Raw genomic sequence first — 20,003 nt, 5'->3', positions numbered from 1 at the left:
ACTCTTGTCTTCTTTGGAGGCAACTCCTATCTTTATCCAATCCTTGTACCACAAGGACAGTCATAGAAGGAGTTTGGATGTATTTAGGTTATCCAACTGACTTGTAATACTTCCAGCTTCCCCTCTCCTTTTTTTCACTTTGTTATATCAGTAATTTTGAAATGATGATAGAATGAAAAAGAATATCTGGAAAAATACAGATAACTAAGGAAAGAAGTGAAGGTCACAAGTAGCTCTTTCTATAATAATCTGCACTTAAATTATCCAATGAAGAGTGATTTCTCACCATGTATCTCATCCACTCTAATTCTCTGTGAACTGCAACTACAGGTTCTAGCTCTATCTTTCCCATGAAGAATGAAACAAATGAATTCTTTGTGGCTTACTGAATTTGCTGTGGCATCTGTGACTTTGAAGAAGACAGGTGGTGGAAGTGGAGGAGACAGGTGAAGGAAAGCCTGGGGGCGGGGGGTGGTTCACAAATGCTAATGATGAGCCTGGATGTTACTGACCTTAATGACTCCCCCATGTTGGATCCATACCTGCTATCTTCTGAAGCAAAGGGCTGTTCTACATCTACTGTCAGGGAGGCCAGGGCAGAAACGGTCTCGGTCTCCTCCTGCAACTGAGTCCCAGCCAAAGCACAGCCCCTTGGCACAGCCACCATCCTTACTGACTTCCAGTACTTGCCTAGAAAAAAAAATGCATCATACTTTTAATAAGAATTTTAGAGTAGTATTAACCAGAATACTTGTATAGGTCCAACTCAGAGCAGTTATTAAGTTAAAATTCTCTATGTTATACACAGTTGTAATTTGGTTTCTTAAATGTTATGATTAAGTCTTTTTCTCAATATAAAAATGCCAAGTTGTGAAATACTCATAGTCCCAAGCCTGAGTCTCTCCCTTGCTTAGATGGTAATAAAGTGAGGAATAATCTGTGGTCTAATGAACCCCCTATCAGACTGACAGCTGTCTCTCCAATTAAGTAAGCAAACTCTGGGCATCATGCCCTCTGGGAAACCCTCAAGAGACTAGGGGGTGGAAGTCTCATGGAGAAACTGAATGAAATAGTAATGTTAAAAATTGCTACTTTGAGCTATTACCTTTTTATAAAAAATGAGGTTAGAATATTAAAGAAAAAGAAAAGCCCAGAAATGCCAGCATGAATTGAATGGCAACTTTGCCAGAACAATCAAGTTTGTTAGTCCTGGATGTTCTTTCTTTCTCAACCCCAGGGTGTGTACAAGAACAATAATTGATTTAAAACTTTAATATATGCATTGGCTGATGTTGGCACTCTTCCATATGTCAGACGGAAGTTTCATTTTTTTTTTTTTTTGAGACAGAGAAGGGGAATGAGAGGAAAAGAAGAGGTCATTTCATGAGAACATGCCAGCAGAATAAATATGAAAAAGCAAGTCAATGGCCTTCTTGCAGCCCAAAGCTATTTTTTGGTCAAGTATTGAGTAGTCCCAAATCAAAGCAGGAGAATCCTACTAGATGATGACATGAATTACCAGATTAAAATGATCTCTGCAGCCTGACCAAGAAGGCAGGAATTTGGCATGGATTGGGAAGGAAGATAACTGGGTTCTGGAGCAAGCTCTGCCACTGACTGTGCTATAATACTGGCAAGACTCAATGGCATTTCATTTCTTATTCTCAAAATGGCAACGATCTAAAATCACTTCCAGCTCCAACTAACATTTTGCGATCGACCTCTTCTTATCTTACTGCTTCACAAAGGTATAGATATCACGTTAGGGGAGGAGACTCGGTCTCCCCATCCACTTCCAACACCAACAGAACCTTCTGACATAGTTGTCTACTACACCTTTATTTGCTGTGATCACCTATTCTGACCAAAGTCCGAGAATCATAAAGCTTTCAATTTGGACCAAATGATAGCAATTCTAATTGTGAATGAGCCCACAGCCTAACATTTTTTGAAAGCTACAACTGTGCCAGATATTGGGGACATAAAGATACTTTCCTCATACCAAGAAATTCATGGTCTAAAATGATAATATTGTATGGAAAAAGTCCATGCGATTCTGAAAGCAAATAAATAGAACATAGACTTAGGATGATGAGAAAGTAAGAGAAGAGTTACCAGAAAAAATAGTACTTGGCCAAGTATTTGAAAGACCATCAGAATTTAGTCAACTTGAAATACAGAGAGGGAGGTGGTGCGGGGTACAAAGTCCACTGCTAGGAACAACTAGGATGTTTGGAAAAGTCTTGTGTGTGATGAATGAGACTGTTGTGACAGACGTAGGCTAATTACCACACAATCTTGAATAACATGTGCATGATCTCGGACTTCAACCTGTAGGTGAAAGGGGGCCATTTTAAGCAGAAGAGGCAAGGAATCAGGCTTAAGTTTTTAAAAGATCCCATTGGACAGATCATGGACAATGAATTGGAAGGATGATGAGAGTAGTAGCAAGAAAACCTATGTCACATCTTGGCAAAAATCCAGGTGGGAAATGATGATGTCTAAAACTAAAAGGAAGTGACAGAACAGAAATGAGAAGCTGGACTAAAGAGAGGTTTAGGAAGTAGGCAATGAGAATGTGTCTTGGGTTATGCTATAGTGTATCCTTACATCTCTCAACTTTGAAAGATGACCCTGAATTGACAATTCTATTCCAAAACCCTAACTTTTCTAGATCACAATGTCATTATAATCTTCCTCAAATTGGAAATACCATATACCATCTATAAGTGCATTAAGTTGTGTTTCACAAAATACTATTAACCATTATTTTAGCTCATAATATTCAGAAAATTGGTGATGCTGAATGACATCCTTTTCTTTTTCTCTAGAGTGACTGATATACGGTCTTTAACAAACAAACAACAGGTGGTTGGTGGTTTATGGGTTTAATTATGTTTTATACAATCTAGGAAAGAGAAACCAGCATTACTAAACTCCTAATATGTGCCAAGGACTGTTAGGTGTTTTCACATTCATAATTTATAAATCAATTTAATCCTCATGATAATTATGTAGGCAATGTCGGGTAATCTTTCTAAAGTCACATGGCTAGGAAGCAAAAATGTGAAATATTCATCTGGGACTGACTGACTCCAAAATATCTTTTATTCTGTATTCTGTTGTCCTCCTATATTTAGTTCTCCTCCGCCTTCTTCCTACTATACATTAAAATATGAAAACAGACTCAACATATAAAAATCCTAACTTAAAAGAATTATGTACGTTGCAAAAGAGTTATATATTCTTTGCTTTACTAAAGAAATCATATATGGTAATAACAGGTTACATTTGTTCCTCAGATATGTGACTCAACTGATCAACCTTTTATTGACTCTATGGTGTGATATATCGCAGCAAGGGAGACAACTATGTTGAGACTAGTTCTTTTACTCTTCACTTCTTATAACCTTATACTATTGCAAGTACCTGCTTACCAGAGAAGACACTGACAAAGCTATCATAAAACTGGAGACAAGTGCTCAGTGAAGAGCATGAGAAAGAAGTCCATTAAAGATGGAGCCCTGAACCAGAGGTCAAGATTTCCAGATTGGAGACTACACACTAAATCCAGAGAAGTCATTTGGATCACTCTGGGGCATAATCTCCACATTTATAACATGATAGTAGTGGGTTTGATGGCAATGAAAGGGTTATCCCTGCTGTAGTTCTCAATGATTGTGATTTTTCTGATCTCATGTTATATAATACTCTTGGATGTTATAATGAATTTGTTATGGAAGAAAATCTTATCTTTCTGTGAGTCTGTAAACCCTTGAGGAGGTCAGTAAACACTTACTTTTAGATAATATGACACATCTAGAATAACCAAGTGCTTTAATTTTTAAGCACTGTACTTTTTCCTTAAGAAAGGAATTTTTGACCATAGACAAAACAAACATCTTTACTCCCCAAACACAATCAGGACAGAAGGTGTGAATTATTAATAATGATTTTCAGCAGAATGACTGATAATGATCCTTCAACATTTAGCCTTTATGTATGTGAATAGTAAGAAAGATTTTAAGTAGCTAAGACCTTTTTGAATAAAATTTAATGTGTATAAAAGATCCTGCTAAGTTAAGATTAAATGTTAGAAGTTTGGTTTTTATCCAAATGTATGAGGTTTCTGACTCAGAAATAACCCAAAACTTTGAATTCAATATGGCCTCTGGCAAAGCCTATAAAAACAAAGGAAATACTTTACATTAATAATGCATTCATAGACTACTATCTCTATTTGTAAAGGAGAATAATTAAAATGGAAGTGGGTATAGCAGACTGTGCAATATGCAGCCAATTCAAACTCCCAATTTATGGGTTGTATTTTCACATGATGAGTAGGGCTTTTTCTTTCAGGAACATATGTGCCAGAAAATCATATCTGTTGGCATGAGAATAATATCCTTATTAGCACACAAGAGAAACGAACCAAGGTTTATTGCTAGAGTTTTCAGGAGCTATTTATAAAGTAAAATATTAGTAACAACCACCACTGGGTTGCTCTCCTAAAGCAATAAAACTGTCAAAAGAGAGAGGGTTTCCATTAAAACTGGACATGCACACTCTTTCTTTGGTCATATCCTCTATCCTTATTAGTTTTTTCCACTATGTAAATCTCTCTACTTTTCAGTACTTTATCTTTCTTTTCTTTATTTGTCTCCCTCATTCTTTCTTTCTCTCTCTCTTCTTTCCTTCCATTCTTCCTGATTATTTAGCTTTCACTATTCTACATTTGCATTTTGTCTGATAAAGGCAAAGGAAAGAATGAATTTAAAATAAACTTAAGAGCTAATGGATGTAGACAGTCAAGAGTTAGAGAGGAGGCCACAGATGGAGTGTCACTGGGTCAGATAAGAGCCAGGAGAAGGCATCTTGCAGGTACTGTGCAATCAGATTTCAGTATAAACCACATTGTTCTTGGTAATGAGCAATTTGGAAAAAACAGGAATTTGATGATATATGAAGGTCTGTGTTAAAAATAACCCATCTGCCAAAAGTCTTCCCAACCAAAGCCTTTGACATTTTGAAACCTCCTGATTCCAGAAACCTTGCCCTTACCATTCTCGGGGCTTAGAGTCAGGTCTCAGACCTGTTCTTGCCATTTGAATAATATTGTATTTTGTTTATTACATGCCATGTTCTCATAGTACAAGAAGCTGGTAGTAAACCTTTTCTAATCCCCAACAACTTCAGAGATTACTAACTTCTGGGATTTACAAGATGCTTCACTTCATGGATTCTCCAGAGTTCAGAGCTTCTTAATAGTTTTTTAAGAGAAAAATTTAAAGCTAAGTGGAGAACTTTAGTTGGTTCCAAAATATTGTATATATGCAAAAATACAGATGTATTGTAAGTTGGTATATCAATAGAGTGACCAGATAATTTTTCATCCAAGTCAGAGCAATTTTAAGCTTAAAATGAGGCTAAAAATAAAAATTATATGTCACTGAAATGTTTATTTATTGGTCAACTAATTGTTTTTATCAGTGGACCTATAAAATATAAAATAGTCCTATTCAAAAGTTATTTTCATAACCAAAATTCATTCTAAAATAACTCATGTGTGCCAAAGCACAATAACTAACTACTCTATGTTGATTATCTACACAGTAGAAATAACAAGCAGAATTATGATTGCTAGTAAATAATCACGGCAGTAAACTTTATGGCCATATTTCTCACTGGTAGACTATCATTGCTATTTTTATGAAAAATGCATTTTTCTTTCAATGTGGTTTAAATATTTTAGATTTTTTCATAAAATTGTCTATACTTCAAAGTGGAATTTTATGGTTAATAAATTTGAAACTGTGGCATCTTTAATCACTCTTCTCAAGAGTCTGTAGTATTTTAGATTGACGAATACTGTCTTCACAAGTGTGGTGCTATGTGGTAATTTCTGCTAAATGTGGAATATTTTCACTTCCAATTTTTAAAATATTGAAACGAGTGACTATTCCATAACAAATATTTTCATGACTAATGTCTTTTTCCTCCTCTCATAGGCATCTTTCTTTGGCAAACATTTTATGTAAGCCAAACTTATCAAGAAAGTTTTCTCCATTTGTGTTCCTACAAAATTTTACTTACTAAATTTAGATGCTGCAAAATCATATGACTTCTCAATTTCATTCTATTCCAGGACAGAACAAATTTAGGCCACTATGAATAGGAATTTTATCAATGATTCTATCAACAGATAGGTATCAAAATCAAATCCTGTGCATGGTTTGCATGTTTATCCTCAACTTGTTCATTTATTCCCTTCCTTTGTAGGGATCAATTTAAATGTTTTTCTTTAAATTGGTCAGAAACACCATTTCTGTAACTGAAATGCTTTAAAAGCGTCAAAAGCTATTACTTTTGCTTCATTTCATAACTGTTTTTTATTAGTGTCACTGAGTATAGTCTACAGTCAATAAAATTTACCAATTCTAAGGGAAGGTTACGATACATGTTGACAAATGGGTGCAGTGATACATAAAACCACTACCATAATCAAAACATAAAATATTTTCTTTGTTGCCAAAACCTCCTTTTGGCCCTTTGGAGTCAATTTATTACTCTCCTTTTTGGCCCCTGACAATCACTGAAATTCTGCCACCATACATTTGTCTTTTCTATAATTTTATATAAATAAAACCACACAGTATATAATCTTTAATATCTGGCTTCCTTCACTTAACATAATATTTCTGAGATTTAAAAGATTCTTATCTGTCTATAGAAAACCCAAAAGACTCCACCCCAAGGTTGTTAGAACTCATACAGAAATTCGGCAGTGTGGCAGGATACAATGAGACTGAAAGAGAAATTAAGGAGTCAATCCCCTTTACAATTGCACCCAAAAGCATAAGATACCTAGGAATAAACCTAACCAAAGAGGTAAAGGATCTATACCCTAAAAACTACAGAACGCTACTGAAAGAAATTGAGGAAGACACAGAGATGGAAAAATATTCCATGCTCATGGATTGGAAGAATTAATATTGTGAAAATGTCTATGCTACCCAGAGCAATGTACACATTCAGTGCAATCCCTATCAAAATACAATAGACTTTCTTCACAGAATTGGAACAAATAATCTTGAGATTTGTGTGGAATCAGAAAAGACCCTGAATAGTCAAAGGAATATTGAAAAAGAAAACCAGAGCTGGGGATATAATAATGCCAGATTTCAAGTTGTACTACAAAGCTGTGATCATCAAAACAGTGTGGTACTGGCACAAAAACAGACACATAGATCAATGGAACAGAATAGAGAACCCAGAAATGTGCCCTCAATTCTGTGATCAACTAATATTCAACAAAGTAGGAAAGAATATCCACTGGAAAAAGGACAGTCTCTTCAGTAAATGGTGCTGGGAAAACTGGACAGCCAAGTGCAGAAGAATGAAACAAGACCATTCTCTTACACCATACACAAAGATAAATTAAAAATGGTTGAAAGATCTAAATGTGAGACAGGAATCCATCAAAATTCTAGAGGAAAACACAGGCAACAACCTTTTTGAACTTGGCCACAGTCACATCTTGCAAGATACATCTATGAAGGCGAAGGAAACAAAAGCAAAAATAAACTATTGGGACTTAATCAGGATAAAAGCTTCTGCACAGCAAAAGAAATAGTCAACAAAACTAAAAGACAACCTACAGAATGGGAGAAGATATTTGCAAATGATATATCAGATAAAGGGCTAGTATCCAAGATCTATAAAGAACTTATCAAACTCAACACCCAAGAAACAAAAAATCCAATCATGAAATGGGCAGAAGACATGAACAGAAATTTCTCCAAAGAATACATGTACATGGCCAACAAGCACATGAGAAAATCATCACTTGCCATCAGGGAAATACAAATCAAAACCACAATGAGATACCACCTCACACCAGTGAGAATGGGGAAAATTAACAAGGCAGGAAACCACAAATGTTGGAGAGGATGTGGAGAAAGGGGAACCCTCTTGCACTGTTGGTGGGAACGCAAACTCGTGCAGCCACTCTGGTAAAGTGTGGAGGTTCCTCAAAAAGTTAAAAATAGAGTTACCCTACAACCCAGCAATTGCTCTACTGGGGATTTACCACAAAGATATAGAGGTGGTGAAACGCTGGGACACCTGTACCTCAATGTTCATAGTAGCAATATTCATGATAGCCACACTGTGGAAGGAGCCACGATGTCCTTCGACAGATGAATGAATAAAGAAAATGTGGTCTATATATACAATGGAATATTACTCAGCCATCAGAAAGGACAAATACCCACCATTTGCCTCAATATGGATAGAACTGGAGGGTATTATATTGAGTGAAGTAAGTCAATCAGAGAAGGATAATCATCATATGGTTTCACTCATACAGGGAATATAAGAAATAGTGAAAGAGATTATAAGATTATAAGGGAAAGGAGGGTACTGAGTGGGAAAAATTAAAGAGGGAGACAAACCATGAAAGACTCCTAACTCTGGGAAACAAAGGGTTGCTGAAGGGGAGGTGGGCAGGGGGTTGGGGTAACTGAGTGACGGACACTGAGGAGGGCACTTGATGGGAGGAGCATTGGGTTTTATACTATATGTTGTCAAATCCAACTTCAATAAAAAGAAATAAAAAAAAGATTCTTATCTGTATCTTATCGTCTCTATTTTTGTTTATTTGTATGAATATGATTTTTCTTTTCTCTGGCTTCCTTTAAGATTTCATTATAATGCACCTCAGTGTGATTTTATTCATGTTTATTCTGCTGGAGGTTGATTGAGCTTCTCAGATCTGTGGATTTTCACTTTTCATCAAATTATAAAATCTTTTCCCACTATATCTTTAAATATATTTCCAACTGCTGCCTTTTCTGGGACTATAATTATAGGTATGTTGGCCAATTGATGCTGTCCAATATGCCATTGATATACTACTTTTCAGCATTTTTTCTCTATTCTTTACTTTGAATAGTTTCTATTACTTCTTCATTTTTTCTTGGTTTATTTATTTTGTTTTGTTTTTGTCTTCTGCAGTGTACACTCTGCCATTAACCCTTCCAGGGTGCAGAATTTTTTATTTCAAATACTGTATTTTTCATCTCTAAATCCTCCATTTTCATGTTTTTTAGGTTTTTCTCTTTTTTTAAGATTTTATTTATTCATGAAAGACAGAGAGAGAGGCAGAGACATAGGCAGAGGGAGAAGCAGGCTCCCTGTGGGAAACCCAATGCAGGACTCCATCCTAGGACCCCAGAATCACACCCTGAGCCGAAGGCAGTTGCTCAACCATTGAGCCCCCAGGCATCCCGGTTTTTCATTTCTTTCCACATTATGCTTGCAACTTTCCTTTTCACATTAGAAATAACTAACATTCTTGTCTGGTAATTCTATCATGAATTTCTGAGTCAGTTTCTGTTTAATTTGTCTTATATTTCTAGGTCATATTTTCTTATTTTATTGAATGCCTGGTAATTTTCATTTGGAGGCTGGACATTGTTCATTTGAACATTTATGGTTATTGAATTTTGTTGTATTCTTTGAAGATGTTGAATTTTATTTGGGCACATAGTTAAATTACATGCAATCAGTGTGATCCCTTCGAGGTTTGCTTGTATTCTTTGTTAGACTGGCTCCAGAATAGGTTTTAGCATAAGGCTAATTTAGTCCTAAAGCTAAGGAAAAACCATTTTGATATCTCTACATATTGCCTTATGTATTACAAGGTCTCTCTACTCTTGCTAGTAAGAATGTAAACTATTCCCAGTCCTGTGTGAACCACTTGAATTATTTAACCTACTGGTTACCAATGGTTAGTTCCCCACCCTTCTGGAGTTTCACCTCATGCATGTAAAATAAGTAAGACAAAGGTTCAAAGAAACTACTATAAAGATAGAACTATTTGTGCAAAAACTTCATCTCAAACATTCTGACCCACAAATTCTTGAGTCACTTGAGTCTCCCCAAACGCTGATTACTTTATCTTCAACTCAGAAAACTACTGGATTCTATTTGGATTCACCCTCTCTCTATGCTGAATCCTGGAAATTGCTTCATAGTTGTAAATTTAAGCAACTGTAGATCTCATTTTCCTCTTATTTGTTTCTTGCCAGGATCAGAGGCCTTTAGTATCTGTTGTCCAGTGTCCAAAAACATTGTCTCATATATATGTCTTTTTGGTTTTCTTTTATTTTTGATCAAAGGACAATTCCTATAGTAGTTACTTCTTCATACATGGGCACAGAGGTCCATTTACTGAATATTTTGGTTAATGAATTCTAACTGATTAGAAAAAATAGAATAAAATTTCAGAAACTATTTACAAAATAGTTCAGTATTATGTAGAATAATCATCTTAAACATTTCTAAAGTATGGTTGATAATGGGCACCAAAAAAGAAATTTTGATTACAAAATTTTGAACTGCCATGCTAAAGGTTTTTTCCCTTTGTCATCAATATCAGCTATATTTCAAAAACTTTGTATTTCATGTAACTGTTCATTTACCTGTATTTCATCCTGTGTTTATATAAAGGTATTATGTTTTGAGAAAAATAGCTTAAATTTCCATTGATAGAATATTGAGCCTGCTTTTTTAAGTTTTTAAATAAAATTTTCTTGAAATCATAATTATATTTGTTAAGTTATTTATAAAATTTAAGGAATTTATGGTCTCCATAACTAATGCCAAATACATTTCTGCTCTTCCAGATTAAGATATGCTCCACTAACATCTAAATTTACATATTAATGCAAAATCAAATGATTCAATTATCAGTGTTATATTTTCACTGTAATTTACAATAGCATCTACAATAATACCCTGTTTCATTTTTGGCAAATTTATTTCTAAAAGCTCTACTTTGATTCCATAAATTGATTGAAAAATATCAAACCATTATTAGAATTAACTGATTTCATGTATAAAACATCTAAGGATGCTGTTATCATTGAACCAAAAGTATTCTTCCAGTGAACTCAACACATAACAGCTATTACCTCACTTTGGAGCTTGAAAAGAACACTTGAAATTGAAAGTTCATTTTAAACATGTAGATGCATGGTCTTTTTATCTAAATAAAAAGTCATGCTTCATAAAGTGATACTTAAATGCACAGTCTGCAACTATACTTGTTAAACAGCCTCCTTTGGCCTTAGTTTTTATTTTTGCTTTGTTTTTCTTTTAATAATACTAACTTTTAAAGTGGACTTTGCTACTCATTCAGCAGCATTATGTCTTCAGGATTCATGTCAGTCATGATATCACTATGTCCTCATGATGAATGATGAATATTGACAAACATTTTGTGTAAGTTACATGGTTATTATCAACTTTCTTAGGAAACAGCAATTGAGCACTACATTTTTAAACATGCACATTTGTTTCTGAACATCTTTCAGCTAATAGTATTGATAGCAAAATTAAAATATGTAACTAACCACAAAATAAATAGTTGTGGAGTTGCAACATTCAATAATTGATGAAACCTCTATAGAAGAAACACTCAGAGTAAATGCTACATGCAGGACTGCTTTTTCTCTATTTCTTGAATATATTTTATCCATCCCTAACATTTTATTTCCCACATTTTTCCTAATTCTACCTTCTGGTGGCTTGGTGCTTTCATACATGTCACAAGCTGTCACTACAGCACACTTGCCTGGTTTACCAGGTGGCAGCAATGTTGAATATTTCTCCCTCCACCTTCCAGGCTGGAATTTTAGGTATCCTTTATGCCTGGTGTCTGTTATTCCATCCAAATACCACTTGTTTCAGATTTCTCATTTTTCAGAAGTCAAATTGGTCCCACACCCTGTTTTGGTAAATAAAGTTTTACTGAACTACAGCTGTGTTCATTGCACACTGGTTATGGCTGCTTCCTTGATACAATAGAAGAATTAAACAGCTGCAACCCAAAGCCTTATATATGTACTATCCTACATTGTAAAGAAAAACTTTGTTGACCTCTGGTTTAAAACAAGGAGGTACATAGACTAAATGTTACTTTGTAAAAAATTACCTTGGCATCACTTTAGAGAATAGATGAAGAAAACAAGAGTGGATGTGGGTAGACCACTTTGTAGGATATAGAAATGATCCAGAAGAAAGGCTATGGAAGCCTTATTTGGGACAGTGGCCATGGAAACAAAAGTAAGTGGATAGATGAATGAAATGTTTAAGGGACATGACAAACAGGATGGGATAATGGGTTGGATGCAGACAGTAATGAAAAGAACAACATGAAAATAATTCCTAGATTCCTGTCTAGCAAAACTGGAAGGATAAGGATGCCATCTACTTGGATCAAGAAACCTGGAAAAGGCTGAGGTTTGGGGAAAGAATAATGACAATGGCTTTGGACATGTCGACTAGTTGTGCCTTTGTGATATCAAAGGAAGATGCTGAGCTAGCACTTTAATAAACATTTGGAACTCAAATCTGAGGTCTGAACTGAAGATACACAATTTTGGAGTTATTCTTATAGAGATGACTATGAAGCTATGGTCTGGGACAAACGATAAGTAAAATGATATGAAGCATTTACTGAATGCCTATGGCATACTTATGATAATGTATATGTTATATCATATAATTTCAAACCACCTTGTGAATCTTTCATTTTCTTTATTTTACAGATGAGAAAACTGAAGTAAAGAGGGTTGAAATAACTTACTCATATTGTACACTTAGAAGAAGAATATATAGTGTGAAAAGGATTTAGGTAGAGAATGATGGGCTCAAAAAGCAGAGATTCTTCATTTAATGTTGCATCCAGGGGTGTTAGGAATGGCTCCAACAGTCCATTTCATTGGCTAAAACGTGGACAAAAAGCTGGTTCTTGGTGAATGATTTAGAAATGTCAGACATTCTTTGGTTTAATGAAGAGGAAGGAATTCAAAGACATAGGGAGACTGTTAGAATGTATTTGTCCTTTAGAACCTACTCATCTACACTGAGAAAGTCCAGAAGACACACCTTTCACCATGACTGTGAGAAATAAATTTGTGAGGGAGAGGAGGGCCCTGGAATTCCTGAAGTGCCTTGTGATTGCTCATTTTTGTATACCATAACTTACAATGAGAATTTTGGTCACTGAATTGGGAAGCCTAAATACAGTGGGAGTAATTGGATCCTAGGTGGTGGCAGTAAGGGGCAGCATTGAATTGCCTAAGACAAGGTAGGTATTCTTGTCATAATGGACAGGAGAGTCTAAGTAACTGGTTTGATAGAATAGTGGAATGGCCTTTAGAAGATCAGTTTCAGTGCAAGCCAGGTAGTAATATCTTGTAGGACTGGGGCAAGTTTCTTTAAAAGGATGTATATGCTGTATATCATCATCCAATATATGGTACTGTTTCTCTCATATCCAGGATTCACGCGTTCACAAATCAAGGGGTGGACATGGGAGTCTCACCACTCAATATTACACTTAGTCACCCACTGGCAACATTATTACTTTCTGTTCCAGAAACCTTATACTCTGCTAGCTTGAAAGTCTTAGTTCCAAAGGGAAGAAAGCTTCTACCAGGAGACACAACAATTATTCCATTGAATTGGAAGTTAAAACTTCTGCCTTGCCACTTTGGATTCCTCTTGCCTCTGAATCAATCTATAGGCAAAGAAAGGAATTACTGTGCTGGTTGGGATGATTAATTCTGGTTATAAAGGAAAATTGGCCTGCTACTCCACAATGGAAGTAAGGAAGAGAATGTGTGGAGTACAACGATATCCCTTAGGGCATACCTTAGTACCATTATGCCCTGTGATTAAGGTCAATGGCAACTACAACAACTTAATTTATGTAGTACTACTAATTCAAGAATGAAGGTTTGAATCATTCCACAAGGTAAAGTACCATAACCAGCTGAGTTGCTTCCTGAAGGCATTGGGAATACAGAATGGGTAATAGAAGGTAGTTATAAATACCATCTATGGCCACATGACTAGTTATAGTAACAAGGAGTAAAATTGTCAGAGGAGTTTCCTCCTTATTTTATTATGAATATACTTGTATGTAGGTATCTTTGTTTTCTTCTACCCCCTTCTCCGTTATCATGTAACATAAGATACATTGGCTTTAAATCATAGTATTTAACTATTGTTAATTTTATATAATAGTATTTAAGTTATGGGATTTGAGAAGAGTAAACATCACTCAAAACTCTAGCTATTCTCCTGGTGAAATGCTTAGTGTGTTTTCAGTTGTACTCAGGAAGTTGTATCATGTTGGGCAGAACTATAACCTTGTTATTGTCTGTAAATGGAGATTAAGTATGGTTTAAGGAGATGTGTATGATGCTATGTTGACAAGAGGTGGACTTCCGATGGTTAATTTTTATTGTCAATTTGACTGAGCCACAGAGTCCAGTTGAACATTTGGTTTAACTATTTGGTTAAACATTATTTAGTTAAACATTATTCTGGTATGTCTGTGAGAGTGTTTCTGGATGACCTACCACTTGAGTCAGTAGGCTGAGTGTAAAGGAAACTGCCTTCCTCAGTGTGATTGGGCCTCATTCAGTAGGCCGAAGGCCTGAATAAGGGAGAATGCTCTCTCTCTGATTGACAGTCTTCAGGCTGGGACATCAATCTTCTTTTGTCTTTGGCCTCGGAGTAGAACTTAAACTACTGATTTTCCTAGTTCTCAGGTCTTTGAACTTGGCCTGGAACGATGCTATCTACTCTTTTGGGTCTGTAGCTTGCCAGCTGTAGGTTTTGGAATCCTCAGCCTTAGTTACAACTACATGAACTACTGCCTTATAATATGTATTTATTTATATTTATATTTGTTATTGCTAGTTATATAGATTATGTCTCTCCGAGGGTCCAGACTAATACAGATAGTGAAAAACCCAGGTGAACTTGGAACATCTTGTGATATCAGAAACTAAGAAAGTACTCCCAGAAAGACAGAACCAAGTCAATGGGACATAGGAGTCAGCCCAAAAGAGCTCCAAATGACCAGAGCTAGAATAATTTGAGCAACAAAATAACAGGAAGAAAAAGGACAGTTCCTTATTACAAATAATTCCCAAATAATAACTTCTAAGGAGTAAGGAAAATAGAAAATCAGTATTGGAACACCAGAGTAATAATTTTTGCAAGTCAGATCTACCATTGGCTGTTAAAATTAGTGGACAAAAGTTTGAAGAGAAACAGGATATTTGCATAATTGCAAACTATTTTTCCAACATATATATATATATATTAACTCCAAAGGGAAACATGGTAACATCACATTGGAAAGCTCCTTAATCAAATGATCAAGGTTAACCTCACCAATAATAAGACATATTGACCTTATGTACAACAGATCTGAAGCACTAAGCAACTGCATCATCACTGCTGTGATAATTTTGTCCAAAATGCACATCCTCACTTTAATTGTGAGGAAACATCAGAGAATACTAAGCTGAAAGACATTTTTCAAACTAACTGACCAGTAACTCTTCAAAGAATCAAGGTCATAAAAGGCATGGAAAAACAGGAACTGAGAGATGTGAGAAGACTGAGTCACAAAAACTAAATGCAATGGGTCAATCATAGACTGAATCCTAAAATAGAACAAGAAAACTGGTGAACTCCAAAGAGAGTTTGCAGTTTAGTTAACAGAATTGTATTACTATTAATTTCTCAGTTTCTGCAACTGTGCTATGGTTATATAAGATATCAACCTCAGGGGAAGCTGGGTGAAGGTCATATGAGAACTTTGTATTATACTTACAGCTTTTCTCTAAATCTAAAATCATTTCAAAATAAAAAGTTTAATAAAATTGCCTTTTAAAATTTGGCAGCAGAAAGGCCATTGGTGACCACAGTGAGATTGCTACCAAAATAGAGTGGTTCTGACAGGGATTAGAATTAAGAAAATGGGGATGGCTAGATAGAAACAATTTTCAAGACTTTGTTCCTGAAGACTTGAAGAGAAATAGGTGGTAAACTGAAGGACTGAGGTAGCTGGAGTGAGGTAGCTGAATGTTGAAGGCAATGAACAGTTCAAAGATAGCAGTTTGGTAGTTACAGTTTAAGGTTTGTTCATGAGCTGATCTATTTATTTAGGCCCAGTGATGGAGAAAGTTCTCTGTAGAATATATCTAGGGTTGAGATTTAATTAGATTGGTAAAGTAGAAAGGCAAGATTTTTAAGGCAGGTTGAAAGATAGAAGGCCAAATGAATTTAAGTGTTACTGTTTTCAAGATGGATGTAGTAGTGAAGAAAGGAAAAAAATGAATTAAAAGAAATGATAAAAATATATGATGAAATAAAGAGTCTTAGGTGTGCGGGTCGACAATTCTATGGCATATGGGTCTGATGTAACACTCTCTGGCGGAGATTGGTTTAGGATTTTTTTCCCCAGGTCTGCTAAGACAGTAACAGATGGTCATCTGCTCTCCAGGTTCCTATTATTCCTCTTTTATTCTTTATCTCTATCTGTGTATGTCTGAAAAACAAAACAAAACAAAAACCCTCTTTCTTTGGAGTTCCATGGAGGAGTGAAAATACACTAGTATATTTAATCCATTATTATTACTTGAAAATAGTGCCCTTCCTCCATTTTAACCCCATAAATAAGGCTTATTATTCTCTTGTTTCTCTTTTTTGCTGACTTTCTCTAGTGATTTGTGCCCTTTGGTAATTGATTTCATCCATTTATTTAAATATGTTTATATATATTTTTTGAATTCATATTTTGTTGATAATATGTTTATATATATATATTTTGAATTCATATTTTGTTGACTTCTATCTCTGTATATACTAGGGTCCAAATTAGGGATACTTTTCCTCCAGAATGAAACTGCATTTGCTTCCTCAGAACTAGTAGACCAAGATAAAAACTCTTTGAAACCCATCAAATATATATCCCCAACTTTAGTGCAGACCTTAGGCTTTCTTGTCATTTGACCCATGGATTTCTCCCTGTTTGTGTTACTTACTCTATATTAAATTTTAGCTTATTTCTTTTTTTCTCCTATTCCCTTACATTCTAGCAAGCCTGATAATGTATTAAAATAGTCTGTTTAAATGTATACAGAACCTATTATATTTCAAGGGAGGTCTGGTCTAGTGTGTATCCTAAGATACCTGGGGATAGGAAATGTGGTGAAACTTTGTTCTTACCTGTGAAAAGAGAACAGGAAGGTCATATGCTTTAACAGAAAGAAAGTGGGCTTTGATAGCACAGTCAGATCCGAATTCAAATCTTGGTTTTATTGCTTACTGGTCGAAAGACCTTCAACAAGATACCTAACACTTAACACTTGTTAAGCCTCAATTTATTAATGAACAAGATGAGGAAACTATTCATTACAGAGTTGTGTAAGGACTAGACATAATATATAAAAATTTAGCAAACGATCTTCTCCTGTACTTGACTTTCTAACACACCTTATCTCAGTGAATAGTATCAAATGTGTGTGTGTGTGAAGCTCATCCGGGTGCTAACAGCTGAGTGTACAATCACAATGCATTCTTCTTAAAGAGTGTTCAATTCCGGAAACATGCATAGTTCTATTTATTCTTGTGGTTTGATTAGTTTTGCTTTAGTAGAACTCAAGTGAAACAAAACTCATAATTACAGATGCAGTTGGAATAAAAAAAACCCAGGCAGGTTAAAACTCTAAGCAGATAGCAAATTTTCCTTTCAGTTTTGGTACATTCTAGTATTAGTGTGCCACCAAACAATAATCGGTCTCAACATTTTAGGAGAATGGTTAATTAGAAGTTCAAAATAAACTTTCAAAGACCCCCATGTACAAGTTTGGCCTGGATTTGATGCAAGCAAGGTTTCGTGGGGTTAATAGTGGGAAAATGTTTAATGCTGCTTTTCTTCAATGAAGGTCTGCCTGGCCCAGGGCTGCAACGTCAAGGCCTCTGTCTAAGCCAAAAAAATCTATGACAAATAGCAGCTCACACCTGACAACAGTCAAGGTTTAAACTCAACAGGGCAGGGATTTGAAATTCTGCCAATCCTTGCATTTTTCTGTGATTAGATGTATTTTGCAAGTTTACAAGGGGCTCCAAAGTAGATTCATAGCTCCATGGCTCCTTGTAATTTGGCACTGCCCTCATAGAACTGACTAAACCTCATTTAACCAGAACTTCCCAAACTCCAAATCTTCAGTTAAATTGATTTTTTTCTAAACATGTCATTTTTTGAAGAAATGGAAAAAGTATACACAAAAACGGCAAAATGAATGAATTTGTGAGATAGAATGACACATTGGCTAAGACTATAGACTGAAGCTAGACTGCTTGATTTATGATGTTGCCTTTACCCACTTGTTAACTATATAACTTTGGGGAAGTTAATTGACCTAGCTATGCCTCAGTTTACTTGGCATAAAATGGAAATGAAAATAGTACCTACTTCATAGGGCTGTTAAGATTAAATAAGTTAATTTATAGTAATATGAATGCTTAGAACAGTGCCTGGCACACTGAAAGCACTCAGCAATTGTTACTTTATTATTTGCTAGCAGTTTACAGGGTTTGCATTGTGTGCATAATTTAATCTAATATCCCCCAATAACTTCACTGTAGTAAGAAAACTGGTATTTAGGATAATGTTGCCTTCCCTCCTAACTTCAAGCATTTAATCAGCAGAAGTTCTTCTTATTCCTCTCCTTTTTTAGGTAAACTCTACGCCTGACATGGGGCTCAAACTCACAACTCCATGATCAAGAGTCTCATGCTCTACTGACTGAGCCAGCCAGGCACCCCAATTTTCTTCTTCTTAAGTATAATATTTTTCATCTTTCTCTTCAAACCATTTTTTACCTGCACTGTTCCCTATCACAGGTGACAACATCATCTACTCAGTTGTCTAAATCTGAAACCTAGAAATTGTTAATCCTCCCCATGACAATTAATTAACATACCAAGTCAATTCTACTTCTGAATTAAACTGCTCACATCTGACAATAAGCCATACTAACTCTCCGGTCCCTACTGCAGACGTAATAATCTTTTGAAATGCAGATTTGACCAAGTTCTTTCTCTGACTGAAATGGATCCCCCAAATCCTTGAGTTAAAACTTCCTTTCCAATATTGTGGGTATCTCTTATTCTTCTCCCCTGGATCTCAATAGGATGGTGATGGAGGAGAGAGGAAAAGAGAAAGAGATAAGAAAAAAAAAAAAAAGGTAGAAAAGCAAAATAAAATAAGGAAAAAAAGAGAGAAGAAAATGGAGTGTAGTTTAGGATTTGGGTGTGGAGTTAAGAAGCTAGTAAAGCTTTTAAGATGATTTGTGCATGCATGTTGCAATCTGGGGAACAACTCTAATCGGTGTGCATAGCCCCATGAGGTCAATATATTGGACAGTTCCCTCACAAGAGATGTAAACAAATTCCTTTTTTTTTTTTTTTAAGATTTTATTTATTTATTCATGACACAGAGAGGCAGAGAGAGGCAGAGACACAGGCAGAGGGAGAAGCAGGCTCCGTGCAGGGAGCCCAGTGCGGGACTTGATCCCGAGACTCCAGGATCATGCCTTGGGCCAAACGCAGGTGCTAAACCACTGAGCCACCCAGGGATTCCCTCAGATTCCTTTCAGTTTAGAAACAATCTGGATTTTCTCCTGATTTGTCTGATGTGAATGTCTCTTCTCCTTGATAAGGGAGTAGATAAAAGGTATTAGGCTGATAAGAGGAGATGGCTGAGAATGGCATTTCGCTTAAAGGAAAACAATGGTTGTTTCTTTAGAACAAGTCTTACCTTACTTTAAGAGCTTTGTTTCATTAATTACTATCTAGATCTCTTAAATGCCAAGAGAACTGAATAGCACTCCTTCGATTATCCACCTGGTACATCAAAAGTGTTTGTATATTGGGACACCTGGGTGGCTCAGCAGTTGAGCATCTGTCTTTTGCTCAGGGCATGATCCCAGGTCTGGGTATTGAGACCTGCATAAGGCTTCCTGTGATGAACCTACGTCTCCCTCTATGTCTCTGCCTCTCTGTGTGTGTCTCTCATGAATGAATTTTTAAAAAAAAAATCTTTAAAAAAAAAAGTGTTTGTATTT

General features: G+C 35.7%; 1 protein-coding gene across 31 annotated transcripts in view; it reads right to left on the bottom strand.

The window, feature by feature from the left end:
* Nucleotides 1-20,003, bottom strand: part of HDAC9 (histone deacetylase 9) — a 1,020,499-nt gene that overhangs the window by 20,703 nt on the left and 979,793 nt on the right. For all 31 annotated transcript variants that reach the window (XM_049093664.1, XM_049093655.1, XM_049093656.1 and 28 more), the window contains one exon: nt 543-690. In XM_049093664.1, coding sequence (XP_048949621.1) covers nt 543-690 — 148 coding nt within the window. The remainder of the gene's footprint in view (nt 1-542; nt 691-20,003) is intronic.

This window comes from Canis lupus, chromosome 14 (assembly GCF_003254725.2).
Source record: "Canis lupus dingo isolate Sandy chromosome 14, ASM325472v2, whole genome shotgun sequence".
Classification (NCBI taxonomy): domain Eukaryota; kingdom Metazoa; phylum Chordata; class Mammalia; order Carnivora; family Canidae; genus Canis; species Canis lupus.
The sequence above is the reverse complement of the archived record's forward strand: the minus strand, read 5'-3'. Positions and strand labels throughout refer to the sequence as shown.